Source organism: Pararge aegeria, chromosome Z (assembly GCF_905163445.1).
Source record: "Pararge aegeria chromosome Z, ilParAegt1.1, whole genome shotgun sequence".
Taxonomy (NCBI): domain Eukaryota; kingdom Metazoa; phylum Arthropoda; class Insecta; order Lepidoptera; family Nymphalidae; genus Pararge; species Pararge aegeria.
This window is the reverse complement of record NC_053208.1, coordinates 10,090,728-10,112,384: the sequence shown is the minus strand read 5'-3', so window position 1 is coordinate 10,112,384 and position 21,657 is coordinate 10,090,728. Positions and strand designations below refer to the sequence as shown.

The following is a 21,657-nucleotide window of genomic DNA, read 5'->3' as shown; positions in this document are numbered from 1 at the left end:
GATAATATAACATTAAAACACATTTTAAGGTGATGAATAAAATCTCATCTTCCAGTTATACAACATGTGAATGAAAACCAAAACGCTAATTGTTTTTGAGTAAACCCCTACTATAGTTTTTACTGAAAGAAATCAGAAACAGCCGTAAAATCACATGCAACAGTAGTCAAGTGGCTCCTGTCAATTTATTAGGTAACGTAGCGTAGGTATTATGCACGTGTCGGTCTTTTATCTTCAGTGGGGTCATCATAAGTAAACACTTAGAAGGTTTTGAATTAGTTGGTATGGAATAATAAATACACTGCTTTTGATTTAATTTTTTTAAAGGGTGATTCCTTGTTGTACCTAAAAATCTTTATTAAATGCAATCAAACGTATACGTATACATTTACAAAAACAACTAACCTAACCTAACCTTAATTTCTTTAAAAAAAACATATAAAAGTAAAGAAAATCCTTTTCTTTATAAATTCAGCAACTTACATTTTTGTTGTTTATCACGAGTACAATTGGTACTATTTTAATAGGTTGAAGTATTTCGACACAGATTTCGGAAGCTTGTGTCGTATATTAAGTATAGATTTAGAATACAGCTTAATGCCTACTAAAAGATCAAATATAAAAACATATAACTAATCTATCTAGCTAGTTGCTACAAGCTATAAAAAAATTGTTTTAAATAACTAATTCTTCCATCCACCGAACCCTTATAACTCATCAGTGAATCTTCGTTTTCTTACATTGTGCCACAGTGGCAGCTCCGCCCATATTCTCGATCTCGATGCCAAATCACTTTTCATTACTTGCTTCTTTCCAATTGCTAAATATTCCATATTTTTTGCACTTGTGGCCGGCTTCCACTCGAAAGGCAATTGAACAGGTTTGTTGGGATTCCTGAAATAAAAAAAGAAATGAAATAAACATACTTTATTGTGTTTCATTTTGCATTGGTAGCCAGTTGGTAGTAGAATATTTACATGAGTATTTTAGAGCAATTATTTATTTTGTTAAAAAGTAAATGAATGAGAAATTAAATGTTTGTTCAGTTTCGGCAGCACGTTTTAGTTAAACGGTATTTTATGGCGTTTCCGCACAATATCGAAACATAACGGCGTATTTTTTTGAAAAGTGTGTTTTTCGTTGAACATACTTCTTTAGATAAACTTCAAAAGAAAAACGTTATTTGAATACAATTTTCATCACAATCGTTAGACATTGGCATCTATTCAGAGACACTTTATTTGTACAGTCTGCAATGTATTGTTTGTTTTTATTTTGCCGTTATTTCTGGAAAAACACAGAAAAAGTAAAACCACTATAAAAAACTTCAATCAAATTGTTAGAGCCAATTTTGAGATACATAAAATTTATTTATAGAAGTATTTAAGAGTGGGTCGCGAAATTATAGGGTAACGGCGAATGTTTGCGAAACTCCGAGGGAAGAACTTAAAAATAAACGTCCGAGGCCGTAATGAATAGTAGGAATTAATTTTGCAAATTTAGGGTTTGTAGATTTAAGACCCCATCTATCATTATTGTTATCCTATTAATGCTTGCCATCTCTCTTTCATATTGGAGGATAGGGATCAGGGTTAGAATTCTTATCCTTCGAACCCTGCTCTCTGACTTGGTTATTAAACAGTCTGTTTAACACAGCACATAAAGTTACTTACCCGCTTGTAGCAAAATTAGTCCACATGGTAACCATCATATCCATCATCTTGTTATCTTCTTCTGTGAAGGGATTGTTTAGGAAGTGTATGGGAAACAAATACATGAGTTCATCAGCGTGGCAAACACCTGTAACGCCAAATAATGTAAATTATTTTAGCATACACCTATGGGTTTTATTTGTATAATATTTGCACTTACCATAATCCCCAACAGGATCACCAAAGATTTGGGAGAAACTGTTAGCTCCACGGTACTCCAGTTTGTAGAGATATACTGACTGCTTGCTAAAGTTCAGCGCTTGTTCCACGGATTCCAGCATAGGATAAGCGAAGTAAGAATCTGTGTAAATCTAAAAAAATTAAAAAACAGTCATATTATATTTGATGATGGAACAAATCATTGGTTATTATTATTTTCTTATCTTACGGCATATTAAATCATTCAAATACTGTTGAAGAAATAAATTGATTTTAGTACTATACGAAGTGGGTAGGACGTTGGCTTCACTTTCGGGGGGCCGAGTTTGAATCCCAGCACGCACCTATACTTAGAAGTTATGTTTATTTAATTAACTAAAATAATACCTGCTTCAAGGAAACCTGTATGCCTGAGAGTTGATATGATGATGATGATGACAATGACTACATGCAAATGTATTGAAACCTGAGTGATGGAATTAATTGGTATTCAAGCCTATTGATTAATGCAAATAATACCTACCTGCAATTTCAAGCAAACGTAACTGATCTCTAAAAGTTATTTTGCATTTTTTATACCAAACATTCAGTTACATAGTTAAAATCCTATTACACTTTCTTGATATCTTTTTACGGTAAGAAAAAAACGACCTTCAATCTTATCACTTATAGATAAGGAAGAAGACTTTATACTTATTCAAGAACTTCGATGAGATTACGTTTATCTATTTCGAAGTTCATGATATAGACGGCACTAATAGGCTGGGGATGGTGACAATAAATTCCTCAATGACGTCTCGGTGACTGATCACCACACAGACATTTCGCAACTGGCTTGCAGTCCATCTACCTGTGTTTAAACTAAGATTCTATATAGGTTTAAGTTCATCGCAAGGTTAATATACCATAAAAGACTTTTCGTCAGACGTGTTCAATAATAAGTGCATTTCTCGTTTAGTGTAAATAATGCATTTCGTAACATATTTGCTAGACGGATATTAGGCATCTTTAACAAAGTAAGAGAGTACCTAGGAAAGATACCTAGATCTTGAAATGTAGATAATAATAAATATTACCTAAATAAATATACTACGTCAACACACACATCGCCATCTAGCCCTAAAGTAAGCGTAGCTTTTGTTATAGGTACTAAGATAGCTGATGAATATTTTTATGAATATAATAGGTACACATAAATAATTAGATATAATATACAGGTACACGGAAACTGAAAAACATTTATGTTCATCATACAAACATTTTCTAGATGTAGCGTCGCTGCCCACTGCGCCAGTCGGCCGTCCAAGTAATAGGTACTAATGCGGTTGCAAATCCAAAACTAAATTAACTGCCTGCTTGTTTCTTCAACAGTAAAAATTGAGAGATGACGATCGGATGGTATTGTAATTATAGACCTGTTAGCTAATTTCACGATCACCAAGTTCTAAAAACATTTTACTTTACCCTCGGAATGGCACACGCCCTTTTACTTACCTTCAAACAATTTGTGAACTGACGTATTTAACATAGTGATGTTCTTAAATCAACAGCGTTTTTATACCTATAACAGAACTTCGCTTCAGGTAAGTTATGTCTAGCCTTACCTACGCTTTGATATAAACTAGGATGTTTATACAATTAAATTGGCACCTGCTTTTCTTTTATTCATTCGATTACCTTGATATTGGAATATTTATACTATAAACTGTGTTTATTATTGTGATCATGTATTGAAATTATCATGTCTTATTTATTTTTACACGTGCAGAGTTTTGTACAAAATAAGTTATTGAGTCTCTTTGAGGAAAACATACAATGAACGTGTCACATCAAAATATACAGTGTAATGCTAGGTAATTGAATATGTTGTTCTGGAGGTAAATGTTAGTAATTTTCCAAATCAGTTGAATAAGTACCATGTAAATGTATTATATCCAATTACGCGATAAAAACACTTGTCATATCTATTTGTTAACAGCACGTGTCAGATATTTTTTTAGCGTTCTATACCCGAGGGAGCCCTTTAACTAACTATCAATGCGTGCGTATGGTATAGACTTGTAGCTTTTATTTGGTTATTTGGAGTACCTATTCTGTCGTCTCAAAACGGGAGGGTGAATACGTATCTCAAAACTGTATAGAGACTGGCTTACATCTCGCGATCATTGCTGTAACACGTCAAATTTGCATTGCAACAAAAGAAATACAAAAATTACGTTTGACAGCAAATATAGCAAGATTTACGCCTGTCGAAAGTCTGTCGTGATTTACGAAATCACCCTGCCGGTCATTTGGATGATTTATAGTATTTATTTTTTATTTTTAAGTTGATCGCAGCCGCATTATCGGGGTTGGCCTGCTAGGCGTCTGAAACGACTTAAGATGGCTTGACTTGGACTTTGGAAGTCCGACGAACAACAAGGGAAACGATTATGTGCGGAAAACTGCCTAGATAAGACGAAGCCGTTAGTGTTGACCTAATTAGTTTTATAATCATAATCTACGTCAGTCTATTAATATACAACCTGCTGTGTACAGGCTTCCTCTCATAGGAGTGAGGGATTAAAAGCGTATACTCGCTGTTCTAATGTGCGTAATAGGATTTATACGATTACTATGATATCAGTGGCGTGCATACAGAGTATGTAACATACGTGCAGATAAAATGGATATTTTTAAGAGAAGGCTTTTTATAAAACCTACTGGAGATAAAATAAATAAAATAAATATACTACGACAATACACATATCGCCACCTAGCCCCAAAGTAAGCGTAGCTTGTGTTATGGGTACTAAGATGACTGATGAATATTTTTATGAATAATATACATAAATACTTTAAAATATATATATAAACACCCAGACACTGAAAAACATTCATGCTCATCACACAAACATTTTCCAGTTGTGGGAATCGAACCCACGGCCTTGGATTCAGAAAGCAGGGTCGCTGCAAACTGCGCCAATCGGCCGTCAATTATTTTTTAACCCTGCATGAACGCCACTGTACCATATACATACATGTATATTTATACAAACACATTGGTAGATAACATCAATTTCTTAACTCCGGCTCGTACAGAAATTTTTTAGACGAAACTCCATAATTAATAATGTCCAGGTCCAACACGAAAATCGAACCCAGAATCTCGTCCCCTGCAGTGAAATATGCTAACCGATAGATCAACAATGCAGTTAAACTATTTAGAATGTACTTACTTTCAGGATTCCATCTTTAACACTTTGTTCATCGTTGCCGAAGTATACTTTTTTCAATCTCTCAGTTATGACTTCTGGATACGGAGAATTTTCATAATAGTAAGTGATAGGTGCGATGGTGTCGAATCCAGAAATGAACTCTTCATATCGTTCTGGGAAATTCGTAAGCCCTGTAGAATTAAATTCACTGATTAAAAATACATCAATCATCCTAAATAAAATAGAAAAACCTGATCTCAAACCTCAAAACTCAAACGAAGAGGTGATAGCGCATTGGGTAGGAGCTCAACTTCACTTTCGAGGGGCCGCACGCAACTTTAACTTTTCTAAGTTATGTGCGTTTTAAGTAAAATATCACTTGCTTCAACGGTGAAGGAAAACATCGTGAGGAAATATGCATGCCTGAGAGTCAAACATAATGTTCTCAAAGGTGTGGAGTCCACCAATCCGCACTGCTGGCCCAGTGGTGGACTACGGCCTTAACCCCTACTCATTGTGGGAGGATACCCTTGCTCTGTAGTTGGCCGGTAATAGGTTGATGTGATGATAATGATGATCTCAAACGATAACTGTATAATGAAAATAACCGAAAGAACGGCTCCACGTTTTACATAAAAACTGTAAGATGAATCTAAAAAGTGTAGCGCATTGGGCAGTACCCAGTAGGTCTTAAAAACCTGTATCATTTATTAATTGGCAATTATATAATTAATGGCTTTTTCATAGTTAGCCCGAAGAAAATAACAAGGCTAAAAATTTAGAAGTTGACCACTTATGTTGCATAAATATATATATTTTTTTCATCTTTTACGTCTCATGCCGAGATTTCAAATAAGGATTCTCCTCTAATTATGCGCTCGATTCAAATTGCGTGAAGAGGTTAGTTTGATGCGCTAAATGCCATTGGCATGATTAAAAGCCTTAATGTGAATCGTGTTTTACGATTTTTCTGTGTGTACGTGATTTAACAGTGTGTGTATGTATATAACTTACAAACAGATTTTAGGCATCCCTCGTCTTTAGTAACTCCGGTGAGCCAGGGCACAAAGGATGTAGAAGGGGGCCTGCGAGGGTTCCTCGTTAGGAATGCGCCTGGTAGGTCTGGTTCAATCACAGCTTTGAAAGTCGTCATCGGCTCATAGTCCCAGGACTAAAAAAGATAGATACTATTTATATATTTTTTTTTATTAAATATACTACGGCCATTAAAACATCGCCATCTAGCCCCAAAGTAAGCGTAGCATGTGTTGTGGGTACTTAGATAGCTGATGAATGTTTTAATGAATATAATACACATAAATACTTATAATATACAGATAAACACCCAGACCCTGAAAAACATTCATGTTTATCACACAAACCTTTTTCCAGTTGTGGGAATCGAACCCACCGCCTTGGACGCAGAAATCAGGGTCGCTACCCACTGCGCCAACCTTCTGTCATTGGCTGGTATTGAATAGAAGCAGGCGTTACTTAGCGGAAATCCATGATATATTATGACAATTAAGCTTAATTTGCTATAGTCCGCGAAAACCAGCAGAATCTGTATGGTGTGATTTATAATTTCTTCAATTCTTATGCGCCACACCAAACAGATCTTCGGCAATTGGTTAAAATGTCAATGGCAAATAATTGGTTAACAATTATTCATTGTAAAGTCAACATCTCCTGAGGATGCTCCGGCTTCCGAGCGAAACGTGCGTAATGGGTACATTGCCGAAGATCTGTTTGGTGTGGAGTATAAGGATTGAGGAATATTAAAAATTACACCATACAGATTCTACTAATTTTCGCGGACTATAGCAAATTAAGCTGATTTTCATAAGATATTATTTATTTTTAAATATCCTTATCAACATCTTCCCTTATTGAACTGTGTAAAACTGACTTCGGCTTCAGTTTCGGGGGGCCAAGTTCGAATCACAGCACACACCTCTAACTTTGCTAAGTTATGTGCGTTTAAAGCTATTAAAATATTACTTTCTTCAAAGGAAAACATCATGAGGAAACCTGTATGACCTGAGAGTTTTCCATAATGTCCTCAAAGGCGTACGGAGTAAACCAATTTGCACTTGGCCAGCAAGGCCAACCCGATGATATTATTTGTAAAAATATTTGGACCCGTGATATTATTTGTAAAAATATAAATAAATAAATATGCTACGACAATACACACATCGACATCTAGTCCCAAAGTAAGCGTAGCTTGTGTTATGGGTACTAAGATAAATGATGAATAATTTTTATGAATAAAATACATAAATACTTATAATATATAGATAAACACCCAGACACTGAAAAAAATTCATGTTCATCACAGAAATATTGTCCAGTTGTGGGAATCGAACCCACGGCCTGGGACTCGGATCTGCTAAGTAACCAAATAACTCAATATATTAAATAAAATATACTACGCATTTGATGTGATGAGACTCTGCCGTTTTTGGAAGTGGGCTAAAAATACGAAGAATATAATAAGATGCCAACCGTGGTGAGGTCATCGGCATTATGTTCAAACGGCCATATATAATCTGTATTTAGTGTGATGTGATTAGATTACGTAAATGTATTAAGGAAGGCCATGTCTTGCTATAATTTTTATTATGGTATAGGCTTCGATCATTTATATACTAGATGCGCTGTCAGTCTGCAAAATAAGTCCGTGAGTTTGTTATCTCTCTCACTAATTGGGAACCTATTTTAATTAGAAAGCTTCTAAAATAAAGGTGACGGTACATCTTTTTTCAGTATCATAAACGGTGATGGTTGCGGTTCGGGGACCTAGATCGAATCCCAGCACCAACTAGGTTTTCGGAGCTATGTGCCGATTTAGCAGTTTACTATCACTGAATTTAACTTCCCTTATTGTTCCATAATGTTCTCAAGGGATTGTCTGTGTGAAGTCCATCAATACACGATTCGCCAGCGTCGTAGACTACCGCCTAGTTAGATTAGCTAATTCTTTTAAGGGATTTCATATCTAGTACATTATTGACCAAAGAGATATAGATAAAAATATACTTGATGGGTATATCAAGGTCTTTTGTCAATACAATTTTAAAGGTTTGTATTGATGGCACGTCAGCAGAGGACCGGTTTACGAATGACTTGCAACCTTGACTATAAACCTATTCAATTTAGACCTGTGCGTATATAGAGGGGATAAAAAAACTACGCATCTATCCAAATTATATTATAAATACTTCTTAAGTTCAATGAAATTCAAGTTCCGTGGTAATGTTGAGATGGATACTAAAATAATATTAATGTTATCAAAGGTTGCAATTTGATATGGTTTAGGACCTTTCTTGTTATTCTGGTAACGCTCAGTGAACCGCTTGGATTTGTTTTAACATATTTATCAAAACGGAGTGATACTAATAACAAGAGTAGGTACTTAAACCATAACATAATAGAAGTCTCTGGAAATTTTTCTTAGTTGATAACTTAGATTAGAAACCAAAACGTGCTTACATAAAATAAAAATTCTGTTGCTATAATAGTATGACTGTCCAATTTGCGGAGGCACTCAATGAAACGTTCAGAAGGTGATGGCGGACAATCCAAAAACTTTGCCAGACGGAAGGCGTTCCTCTTTGCCTCGCCTGGTGGAGCTTCTGCCCATGGTACCAATGCTGTGCCAGACTCTGAGATCGCTTTGTGAAATAGTCCTGAGAGTAAGACAAAAAACCATCAATATAATTTCAATGTTTATTTCTTAAACAGGTTGCCCACCAGATTATGTTGCAGTCAATGGCTGAATTAAAGGATAATAAAGAAATAACAGCATTCCATAATCTATGAAAACTCACCATTACTTGAGTCCGATAACATGTGGAAATTAACACTGGCTCCACCAGCACTTTCACCGAATATCGTAACAGATCTGTTGTCTCCACCAAAGGCATATATATTTTTCTGTATAAAACGAAGTGCTTCCTGTTGATCTTTCAAACCGTTGTTGCCAGGACAGTGCTCATCCTGGGTTGACAGGAAACCTAATGGACCTAAAATGATTTAACATTATTTATTCATTTACGATTAGAATAAATTAAAACTAAATAAAATCTAAAAGTCTTTGTAACCACCGAGGCAATAGTGCCTAAGATGCCCAAACTAATTATCAGACCAAATAAAATATACAGATTGACCTATTATATATATATATATATATATATATTCAACATACAAATTTCGGGAATTAAGAAGTTATTTACGCATAAAAAAAATAGGAAGTATTAAGATAAACAAGTAAACGGCCACGTTTGTTTAAAATGGCAGTTATGAGTAAGCAGGCTATTCCAAAGTTATGCTATTAGTATATACATTTTTTTTTAAATTCCGTTAATTGCTTGAATTTGTATAGTACATCTTTCGCTCTGACTTCTGCAGTAGTTGATAGATTTACTCTATCCTATTTGTATTGCAAGACTACTACACAAACAAATATTGGATCATAATCATAAATTCGTTTCCAAATAAATTTCAAATGAAAAACTTTCCCACAGAAACCGTACATTTTCCAATATATAATACCATCATTATCATCATAACCCATTACCGGTCCACTACAGGGCACGGGTCCTTTCTCAGAATGAGAAGGGCTTAAGCCGTAGCCTACTGCGCTGGCCAAGTGCGGATTGCGATATTTTCTTTCAGCGTTTAAAGAAAGTCATATTTAAATTGCTCGAATCAAAATCCCAGTACTCAAATATAAAGTATAATCCTTTAAATATTGGAATTTGGTACCGAGATGGATGGATTTTAGTCTACATCTAACTCTGTACCAAATTCAGTCCAGTCGCTCTGGCGTGGTTCAACAACAAAATATAATTTATCCTTGCATCCAAGTTTTAGCATTTATAACAGTAGGTACTAAGATTAGTAAGGATAGTAATAGCTCATTTATATTTCTAATTAATGATAGTGCCGGTGCTGTTAAACACAGTACCCTAAGTTTATAATTTCTCCTTACCATCAGGTTAATATCGAATTTATTGGCCTTTTTGACAGCTCAAATCCGTCCACACTACTTTAACAAGAACTCTTGTAATATGAATAGTGAAATGTCTCTAAAATTAATAACATGAAGTGCCTTTTGCTCTTTCAGTGTTTCGGAACTCGAAAATGACTCCACGATTGCTAGCCGTTAAATCTTTTACTAAGCGTAAAGATAGCTAAACTAAATTGGCAGGTCTAAATAAGTGGCATCCCTTTATTGAATTCCTTCCTCATGGAAAAGTAAAAAAAGGTATACATAAATTTTAGAATTCACTGTTACTGTTAATTACTTGTTAGTCTAGTTACAAGATTTAGGTATGTTCAGTAGAATTTCCGGTGTTGTATGTCAAATAAAGTTCTGTTTATTAAAGTCGCTTCCATACCCAATCTATAATTCATAGCCACAAATATAACATCTCTGTCAAGAAGATGTTCAGGGCCATACATTTCTGTAGTTGCATCTCCGCACATCCAGCCGCCACCATGGATAAATACCATAACCGGAAGTAGGTCTTTTTCTTCAACAGGTTTCTGCAAGAAAATTGTTTGCAGAGGAAATATGCTTGTGTTAATGTACTAAGATTATGCTACAATCAATAAATATTTTCTATTAAAATTAGAACACAAAATCAAAATAATATTTGGTCTGCATCTATTTAGTCACCATAAATGAAATTGATGTAAAGCCGGGTCCATATATCTATCATTTATTTGTCGAGCCGATCAAAATATCATGTCTGTATCGCTGACGCGTAGCATTATATCATAATTGCACAGGATGATACGCAGTCACGCGTTTCGTGTTAGAGAGGTGTATAGATACCACACTAATACAATACGCGATTTAGTCATATTGATGTTGGTTGGTTTTTGTGTATATTAAAACGGGACAACACAAAACTGGACCGTTAAAAATGCTACAGAGAATGAATCTTCTTGTCGAGTAGGTTTTTGTTATATATTAAAACGCGAGCAAACACAAAACTGGACTATTGAAATATGATACGACAATTAATGATCCAGATAGGTGCTGGGATTGTATTGGGCAAACCGCAAATACATATCTGGACCCCGCTTTAGGCTTTAAAATTGACTTTGGAATAAAAGTAAAATTATCATTTCGATTGGCGCAGTGGGCAGCGACCCTGCTTTCTGAGTCAAAGGCCGTGGGTTCGATTCCCACAACTGGAAGATGTTTGTGTGATGAACAGGAATATTTTTCAGTGTCTGGGTGTTTATATGTATTTTATCAGTATTTATGTATATTATTCATTGAATAAATATTCATCAGTCATCTTAGTACCCATAACACAAGCTACGCTTACTTTGGGGCTAGATGGCGGTGTGTGTATTGTCTTTATTTATTTCTTATTATTAGACCAACTGGGACAACGGGAAGGACTCCTACTAACAACAGTCAACAGGCATGATGACTAATTTTGAAAAACTGTCTTCCGATGTTCGGAAGTATCTACTAGGTATATCGAAGAAAATGTTATTTTTTGACAAATAACACGTTTAGATTAAATATTTCCCACGAAAACGCTTGCCAGGTGTCATGGCCACACTTGTGGCGTCTTAGGCAAATTGGAGCTTTACTAGGCTTTCTTCCATAGCTAGCAAGTTAGCAAGAAAAAACTTAGCAACACAGTTTGAAATCACAGATTATACTATCAGTTTAGTTTTGCCCAAATTTCGTGTAGATCTGATTAACACGATTGGAGATAGAGGACAGAACTCCTCAGCGGAAACCGCTCACTTAAGGTTTAACGATACTGACAACATAAAGTGTTGCTACTTTTATGAGGATTTCAGTACTCGGACTAAATAAAAAATGTTAGAAATCTTGTTGGTTAACCTTACATACGATTCTTCCTTTAACAATTACTATTCTTTGTAAGTGATAGGAGCTGAGACCGATGGAATTATCTTACAAATTTCCAAAGATGGGCACCCATACATTTTCTGCCTTGACCCAAAGTTGCTTACCCACTGCTGTGTACAAATATGCTGCTGTTAAGCCGAACATTATTATTGCAGTCATTTGTTATAGTTATAGAGAATTAAAAGTATTTTAAATAAGGCAAAACGCAGTAGATCCTCGGGACGGACATTCAAGATTGGCAATGTTTACGTGATTGAAGGTTTTAAATAATGAGTGACTCCAAGGGCAATTTGTTTAATTATGTTGAAATACTATCTGTACTTAATATGATAGGTTCGTAAACTGCGTCCCTTAAGTTACGCGGGTAAAGCTGTGCCCACCTAGTTGATAATATACGCAGAGATTTTCGACCCATAATCGGTACAAATACAAACTATGTTTATATAGACGTGATGTCATAAATTTTAATTTAGCGTTTATCGGGTTAAATTTGCAGTTTCATTTATTGAAAAAAATACCAATCTCACTTCGAATTTAAATTAAAACGCGTTTTTCAAAATACATTAATAATATTTCATGGCATAAATACAATATTTCAGCGATTTTTTATTATTGGCATCATGCCTATTACTCACATCGTCAGTGTAAGGCGAGTACACGTTAAGATAGAGGCAGTCTTCCTGACCGACTATTTCATTTTGCCGCGTGTAAGGGTTGCGCTGCACGCATACGGGGCTGACATTTGTGGCGTCCCTTGTGCCTTCCCACGAGGACACAGGTACCGGGGCCTGCGGGAAATAAACAAAACACTGTCTCTATTAAGTTTCCATTCAGAGGTAATCGGTCCAGTAATCGATTAAGAATTGGTGATAGCCCAGTGGTTAGAAATTTCGGGGGGCCGAGTTCGAATCTCAGCACGCGCCTCTTTTTTAAGTTATGTGCGTTTTAAGCAATTAGAATATTACTTGCTTCGACGATGAAGAAAAACATCACAAGGCAACCTGCGTGGCTGAGAGTTCTCCATAGTGTTCCCAAAGGTCTGTGGAGTGCGCCAATTCGCAATAGGCCAGCGTAGTGAACTACGGCCTTAACCCCTTCTCATCCCATCCATTCCCCTTCCGCTAATGGGTTGATATGATTGTGATGATAGCCTTGTGGTCAAGACTTCAGATTCTGTTTCAGGCAACCAAGTTCGATCCCCGTTCGAACCTCTAACTTTTAGGAGTAATGTGCGTTTTCAATTTATACCGCGCTGCTCTAATGCGCATTAGTGGGACAAAAACTATAATTTTACATCACCCTAACGCACAATATGTGTATACCTATATTATAAGTTTTAAAGTGCTATTTAATTACATTATTTATTATTGCATTTAACGAGAAATTTTTATTACAGACTTTATTATTTCATTCGTTCTTTTCCTTAAATAATTATGTAAATAAAATAAAAAATGCGATTTCGATTCTTTCTTCAACGACTACGTTCTTAGGAGCTGAGACTGGAAATTTTACGTGATTAAGGGTTTCAAACAGATGTATGGTTCACGCACATGTTAAAATACTATCTGTACTTAATATCAAAGGTTTGTATATTTGGCACTTCACGTACTAAACTTTACGTTTGGTATCTGATTTATTGAGGTAGAAGTAGACTATTAAGTATTACGCTGCATCCTGTAATAAACGCGGACGAAGCCGCTGGGCATGTCTAGTTTAAAAATAAATTAGTTTCGGTTATATTATTGTTATTCAAACACAGGACAGTTTATTAAAAATGTACCTAATCATTAGAAAATAATTGGTTTGTATAAATTATTATTAGCGTGCTAGCTACGGCATAACAATGAGCAATTAAAATGTTTTGTTTATTAGCAGTTTCCCACGTGGCGGGGCTGTTAAAGTTCTTTCATAACATTACATGGGCACAAGGGGCTAATATTAAACAAAAATTTACGCCTCAACGTTAGGTATATTAATTGATTAGCACCTCATTAAATGGGGAAACTGTTGTCCCACATTTTTGTGTACCTGTCCTGTCCGTCTTTATTTCGCGTTTTTTTAAGTAACGATTTAAGGTTTTTATTAAGTAATTATTACAGATTTTTTTATGATTACTTGTATTTTTTTGGAAACGCCACCTGAAGTACTGAAATATATTTTGTTCTATTTCAGGCATACTTAAGATGTTATTAGTTAAAACGGAACACAATGTTGTGGTTAAAGACGTTTATTTTCTCAAAAGAAATTACAATTTCACTCAATGAGAATATTTACAACTTATTTGATGTAGGTAATATTAAAACTTCAAACAACGGCACGTACAAAACAATCAGAAATTATATAAAAAACTTGACGGTAAATTTATAAATACTTCATACTGTCATACAAAGCCAGGACCGCACTCAGAATTTGTCATTTACAAAGGTTTTTAGTTTTTTCTTAAAAATATTTAAATTTTATTCTATTTTAATGTCGTTAGGTAATTTATTATACATTAATACTTCTTCAAATGTTCAATAAGAAATCACTGATTTCTTACACACATTACATTTAGCAGACACAGTCTTATACGAAACAAACTTTATATATAGTTAGCCTTTGGCTGAAATCGCCCCTGATGGCAGTAATGAAGCAGTCTTAGATGGTAACGAATAACGCCACTAGCCGCGGCCAAAAGCGCAGACCTACTGGCCTGATGGGCTAGCCACGGGAGAGTTATCTCTAACCATTATCATAGAGAAAATACGGGTTACAGTTAGAGATAATTATCTCGTGGTGCCCATGCTAGCCCTACAGTTGAAACCGAATTCAGAAGTCCATCATCATCATATCGAACCATTACCTGCCAACTACAGGGCACGGGTCTCCTTCCACAATGAGAAGGGGTTAAGGCCGTAGTCCACCAAGCTAGCCCAGTGCGGATTGGTGGACTCCACATACCTGAGAACACTATGTAGAACTCTCAGACACGCAGCCGAGCTCCTACCCACTACGCTATCAGCGCTTCAGAAGTTAAACGAACGAAATTGCTTCTGCAAGGGATCGAACCCGGGACTTCAACGCACTTCTTCGACTTCAAGAACGCAACGCTCATCAGTACGCCGGGGAGGTCGACGGAAAAGGTTGGACAAGGTTGGACATTTTTCGAGAAGAAAAGTTCACGTTCACTATGTACTAAGTATTATTACGTGATATTTCACGCCTATAGAGCATAACGAGCGCGGAAGTCATGATTCTCTTTAAGTACTGTATCTCTTTCCCTGCATAACTGCTCTACCGATTCTGCAGGGTTTATCGGCGGTGATAGGCTAATGGTTAGGAATGCCATACTTTAAGGGAACCAAGTTCAATCCGCAGCACGCATCTGCAACCACTCAAAGTTAAGCTTTTTAAATATCACTTGTTTTAACGGTGAAGGAAAACATCGTGAGGAAACCTACATGCCTGAGAGTTCTCCATAATTATCTTAAAGGCGTGTGAAGATCAGCAATTGGCCAGCGTGGTGGACTTACGCCCTTAACTTTTCTCGTTTTCGGAGGAGACCGGTGCAGGCTCCGCTTTCATCACTCAGATAGAAATATGAATGTTAAAATGTAAATTGTTGATGTTGAAAAAGTAAATGCTGAGTTTCTTGCCGGCTTCATCTCGGTAGAATCTGCCTGTGGTACTGTCGATAAAAACAGACAGACTTGACGTTTCAAAAGTGCTTATAGTGTAAGCCTACTTCAAATAAATGAATTATGAATTTGGAGCTTTTGAATTTTTTAGTGGGCTGGTAATGGGATGATAATGCTAGCTAGCTTGTATTACCTATAAGATAGGTAGTTATAAGCCTTTTCAGTTTTGATATATTTTTTATTAAAGTAATTTAACACAAAAACGCTTAAGTAGATACCTGCTTTTTGTGGTACTTATCAAGCTCCTACCGCGAAAAAATAATCAAACTGTACAAAGTACAAGTGAATAGTCAAGAAAAACCAAACTTTGAATTGAGGCAATTCAATTTTTTTGCCGATACGTTTGGTAACATCGTTTAGAATCTATCCGGAAACATAGGCAAGGCAAAACCTACAAGTAAAATCTATTATGTAAACCACTTGTAGGTTGTCAATTATATAAACATTGCATTGACTATTAACGAACCGTCAATAATTTTCACCTCTCTCAGACATTCACTTACAACTCTGGGTCGCGTAAAAAGAGCAATTTTGATTACCAACATTGGAATCATTTTTCTCTTGACAGCAATGGTAAGTTAATAAGCAAGACTCCGATCTAGGACTTGATGCAATTGATGTTGCCTTAAAACCAGTAGGTCTACACTATTGGTACGTCTTTAGTAGGGTGGTACAACCGAAGCCTCCCACCAGACCCATAAGCGAGATACGTCCCAATCTGCCTCCACTACTCGGTAGCGGGGATATACTGGGACTTTAAGTTGTAATAATCACTTAGCATAAAGTCATTGTCCACACAAAAAAGCCCATCTAGCACAGATGGACTGCGAAGATGAGCCTAAATAATTGAAATCGTAGTGCGAACATCACAAGCGACGAAACAAAGTATAAAGTACGGTGTCTAAAGAATGTGTCGATAGAAGGTATATAGACAAATTGCGCTACAAGTTTTACTAATGTGTACTTGGCTTCAGGTGCCAGCTAATGTTAGGTGCGAAATTGCTTAGCAGTAATGGTTTGCTCGCATGTTCCCCAAAGGGTACGAGAATATAATCACTACGTGCCCAAAGGTTCAGGGTACTTTAAACAAACTGCCAAGAGCGTTTGTACTTGAAACATAACTGTATATAATTTGTTACACCTACACTTAATGCCTAGGGGAAAAAGTTAACAACACATTGTTATTTTTTCATAGTAATACTTGATGGACAAAGCAGATGGCCCCACTGATGGTATTTGTAAAAACATCGCATGAAAACAGAGCAAAACCTCGCAGGGCATGCAAGGAACACGACTTGCGATGCAGGTCCACCCAATGTCAATAAACCCGAGGCGTCGTGTTAATCTTCGTGTGCCTGTTATAACACCGGCAACAACGTTCATCAGACCGGAACACAGCATTGCAACAATGCTGCTTAGCGGCAGAAATAAGCATGGTGGTAGTATTGTATAGAAGCAGGCGTTACTTTGCGGAAATCCATGATATATTATCAAAATTAAGCTTAATTTGCTATACTCCGCGAAAAGCAGGAGAATCTGTGTGGTGTAATTTATAATTTCTAAAAAGGAGATGTTGACTTGAATAATTGTTAAGTCTTATTTCTTAATTAAGCTTAATTTTGATAATGGTGGTAGTACTAATATTTCCCCTGACGAGCTCTATCACAAAAAGCTCTACTAGTATTATTAGTAGCTCTTATACGAAAATATATGTAGGTATATCTACCAGAGGCTAACTAAATCACAGACAATATGTTGCCGTTCCAACTTGTTAGGAACACAGATATTGGCGATCGCTATCAATCGGCAACCGTCGATGTGACATTGGAACTTACAGCCCTATGAAGCCTGCACAGCTTCAACTAGATCAGGTTAAGTTAAAAAGTTTTAAAATACAATCTCCATCAATTAGCTAATTGACCGATGTTTTTAAAACTTCCTCTTGTTTATGAAGTTATAAATGTCTTGGATAGAATATAAAGAATCCAGAGGTTTGCCCTCAATGGCTATCTACGTTAACAACTAGATACGATAAATAAAAACATGGGTTGTATATGATTATACAATACAGGTACTTAGTTCAGGAATTATGCAAGTATTTACCAAGGTTGTCTGCAAAATAATTCCTTAGTTTGACATAACTAGCACGTAGAAAACAATGAAAACGTTTTCGATTGAAACTATCCAGACTCAAAAAATGCATGAATTGAGGTCCGTTATGTCAAGTGATAATGGAATTGGATATTATATCCTCGCTTTTAATCTACGCATTAAATACATTTTGTTTCAATATTGAAACCGCTGAAATAATAAATACATTTTTATCAAAATGTGGTAAGGTAAGAGCGTGTCAGCTATTTAGAAATTATGTATGAATTATAAACTTGATGGAGCATCCCATCAATCAACAGGCAGACAAACAATTCAATATTAAAAAGCAGGTGACAATTTTTTTTTATACTAAGAGATTAACCCTTGTGAGTAATGTAGAGAGCTATGTTTAATTGCAGGTAAAATTCTCTACGTGGTCAAATCAGGAATGAGGAGATCCAGAGTTACTGACATAAGCTCAAGAAGCTAATGTGGCAATGAGCGGAGCACGTCGGAGAACTGATGGACGTTAAGGTAAGATATAGCATAACAAAGGGGTACAAAGATTTCCCATCACGTAGTGATACTTGGATTCAAAATCGATAAGTTTTTTAGTATTGCATACTCCTGTAGGTACTACCAATTTCCTTGTTTTAGAATTTATGCAAAATAACATTGGGACAACCCCAAGTACTCGTTTTCCTAGAAGGATCAATTACGTTACGTAGTTACCGATGAAGAGCCAGTCATTTAATATATTTTCCGGTAGATCTACCTACTTAGATTTTAGTTCGAGTATTTTTCTCTGTGTAATATATACCTAAATATAATAAGTAGATACGATTATATACGAACGCTTCTTGCCTACCTAAAATATATATTTATTATGTAACATGAAAACGTTGATTAACGTTTACGTGCTAAATGTATTTTTTTTTTTTGTAATTTAAACAAAGAGTTAATGTTCGATTCGATCGAATCTTCATCGCTCTTTGTTTTTATTTTTTAAGGAAAAACATGTTTCTTTACAAATTAAAAAAAAGTTAGGGAATATATAGATACTTCGCATAATGATGATTTATTTTTTAGTTTAAATCTGAGTTTATTTAATATTTATTTTAATTTTAATCCCTTAAATTTGATATTGTTTTGTAGGCCCGAACTGAAATAAAATGTTTTTTTTCTATTAATCAAATTTTAAATTTTCTTTTCAGCGGATTCGGCTTCCATAATGACGTCCGGAAACCCTATTAATACTACTACTGGTACTGTGTCACCTTATACCTGCGATATAGCACACTTATACATCTGTGCTATAGCCAAAACGGAAAAATAACTCAACACCTTAAGGTTCCAGATTTTATTCGACTTGAGAATTCAAGCATAAAACAGTCAAGAATAAGAGCCTAGATTATCTATTTCAAAGAAATCATAAAATTCAATGGCGATTCAGAGTCCTCCTAAGTGAAGTAACTAGTAAGTTGACGTTTGCTTGGTGATTATGATTGGTTATTTTTTAATACTTTCCCCTGTATAGACACGTTATTCTTTTGTTTTTCTAAGTATATTTCTGTACGAATTATTGTGATCAATAAAAGATAATGATTAGACAATATTACCTGTAATTTAATCTTATTTGGAAAAGTTGTGCCGTTTTTGACCACCCCACTTTCCCGTGGACGTCATGCGTAAGGGAATATAACGGAGAGCGGGCAGCAGCGTCCTCTGTGCAACTACTACCATCTACTGCGGTCACCAACCCGCCTGCCCAGCGAGGTGATTAAGGGCAAATCCTCCAATTGAGAGAGGTCTTTGGTCCATATGTGAACCGTAATAGGTGGTCGATGATGATGAGATATGTTGTTTTTTATGATCATCATTACGATCAACTCATTGCCGGCCCATTAAAGGATACAGGGCTCCTTTCAGAATGAGGACGGTGTAGGCTGTAGTCAGTGGCGTGCACTGGGTTTCTTACCAGGGTATGCATACAGCAGGTAAATTGCATAAACGGCAAAAATCCTCCTCCTACAAAAGTTTTATATAAATTTTAGGGTAAGCAGTGCTTTTGTGCATGTTTGAAGTGCACGCCACTGGCTGTAGTGACGGCCGATTGGCGCAGTTTGCAGCGACCCTGCTTTCTGAGTCCAAGGCCGTGGGTTCCCACTACTGGAAAATGTTTGTGTGATGAGCATGAATGTTTTTTAGTGTCTGGGTGTTTATATGTATATTATAAGTATTTATGTGTATTATATTCATTAAAACATTCATCAGCTATCTAAGTACCCATAACACAAGCTACGCTTACTTTGGGGCTAGATGGCGGTGTGTGTATTGTCGTTGTAAATTTATTTTATTTAATTTATTTTGTAGTCCACCACGATGATCATGTAAAGATTGGTTGACATCGCACAATTTCCGGTATTGCCATCTCTTCTTGGTACACATAAGTGTTATATAAGTAGCTTTAGTTTACATTTTCCGCTTTAAAGTTGGGCCCCTAACGTTATTATCATCCATTCACTGTCGTTCAATGACGTTACATTTTTTTTCTACGTACCATGTACCAATTACCTTATCAACCGCTAATTGGTTATTAATTATTTATATGCAAACGCTGTATTCTAATTAATCGGCTAATTAACATATATATCTCATTTCGAAAAGTTTCCGGAAAATTCACCAAAAAACATGCAAAAGGAGGATTATAGGGGACTTGGGGAGCGTACGTGATACAGATGCATAAACTTTCCAAAAAATGTTAATGAAAAATTGCCTATGAAAGTCAAAATCTGTCCAGGAATTCTTAAAAGATTATTCTGGGCAAACAAACAGACGTACCCACAGAAACACATTCTAAAAACGTTTTTTTATGGTTTTAATAATCATAATTATACTAACACAGATAGACATTTTAATTGTATTACTTGTTTATAGAATAGAAACTTTGCAAATGGATGCATATAACCTAGAATTTGAAACTGCAAAGATCTTCTTACCATTCTTACCCATCTGGAACTAAGGCTACGTAGCCTTGCAAAATCCCTTGTGATAATCCCGTCGAAATCAGATTAGCCAGGACAGGTTTTAAAACAGATGAAAAATTTAAAAAAAAATAGTGTGTTTGCTTTACATACTTTCAATAAATGAAATAAAATGTAAATCTAATTTTAGTTATATAAACAAGCAGTGAGCTTACAAGTACTAGTATAGTAGTAAGTATATTTATTTCCATTGATTTAATACGTTTAAATCAATGGAAATAAATATACATATATCGAATTTCTAATCATAAATCTGAAATTTTGGATATAAAAACCTGGAAACCTAGATCCGATTTCATCGTTGACACTAAACGCGATCAAGCAAGGTAACTGTTTGGTAAACCTGGGTTCACGGCTGCAGTTTGAACATTCGAATCCCTATAGCGAAACATCATTTTATTAAACTTGTTTTCCAAAGCAAACTTGTCAATAGGCTTGTCTTGTATGTTTTCATTTCCGATATATTTTAAAATCGCTGCTAAATGTTTGAAAATACTTGCAGTAAGTATTTTGTTGTACTTACCTTAAACCTTAATTCTCCCACAGGAGGGACTGCATAAGGTACAGCTGTAAAAGCCGAAATTTTCCTGCCGCCACGCGTTTTCATATTAAATCCTTTTAAATCTCCTAACGGAGTCTTCCGGAGTGGCGCATTTTCAGCACCGGCACAAACAACGACAAAAATCCCATACAGCAACCACAACACCACCCAACTGTTCATCGCGAACCGTTAGTGACGAAAACCAAAAAAATAATGAAATCTCAAGTTGCCACCGCGCAGTTAAATAAGAATAGATGAAGCATAGCAAACGTACAAATAAATATACTAAGCCTCGGGGCACACTGTGTCGAAGAAAATTGACGCTTAGT

General features: G+C 35.7%; 1 protein-coding gene across 1 annotated transcript; it reads right to left on the bottom strand.

Moving 5' to 3' along the window:
- Window positions 1-337: 337 nt before the first annotated feature.
- On the bottom strand, window positions 338-21,657 carry LOC120636513 (esterase FE4-like). The gene is made up of 10 exons (XM_039908023.1): window positions 21,311-21,657; window positions 12,611-12,763; window positions 10,474-10,621; window positions 8,902-9,096; window positions 8,564-8,760; window positions 6,083-6,239; window positions 5,090-5,259; window positions 1,873-2,023; window positions 1,674-1,800; window positions 338-894 (listed from the first exon to the last, which is right to left on the bottom strand). The coding sequence occupies exons 1-10, from the start codon at window positions 21,506-21,508 to the stop codon at window positions 708-710; spliced, it is 1,683 nt and encodes a 560-aa protein (XP_039763957.1). The 5' UTR covers window positions 21,509-21,657; the 3' UTR covers window positions 338-707.

What these genes read in the sequence shown, in the direction of transcription:
- LOC120636513 (XM_039908023.1), bottom strand. Translation starts at nt 21,508, where the DNA reads ATGAACAGTTGGGTGGTGTTGTGGTTGCTGTATGGGATTTTTGTCGTT. An exon ending in GGGATGCCTAAAATCTGTTT is followed by an intron (nt 5,260 to 6,082) that starts GTAAGTTATATA and finishes TTAATTCTACAG; the next exon opens with GGCTTACGAATTTCCCAGAA. An exon ending in TTAAAGATGGAATCCTGAAA is followed by an intron (nt 2,024 to 5,089) that starts GTAAGTACATTC and finishes TAATTTTTTTAG; the next exon opens with ATTTACACAGATTCTTACTT.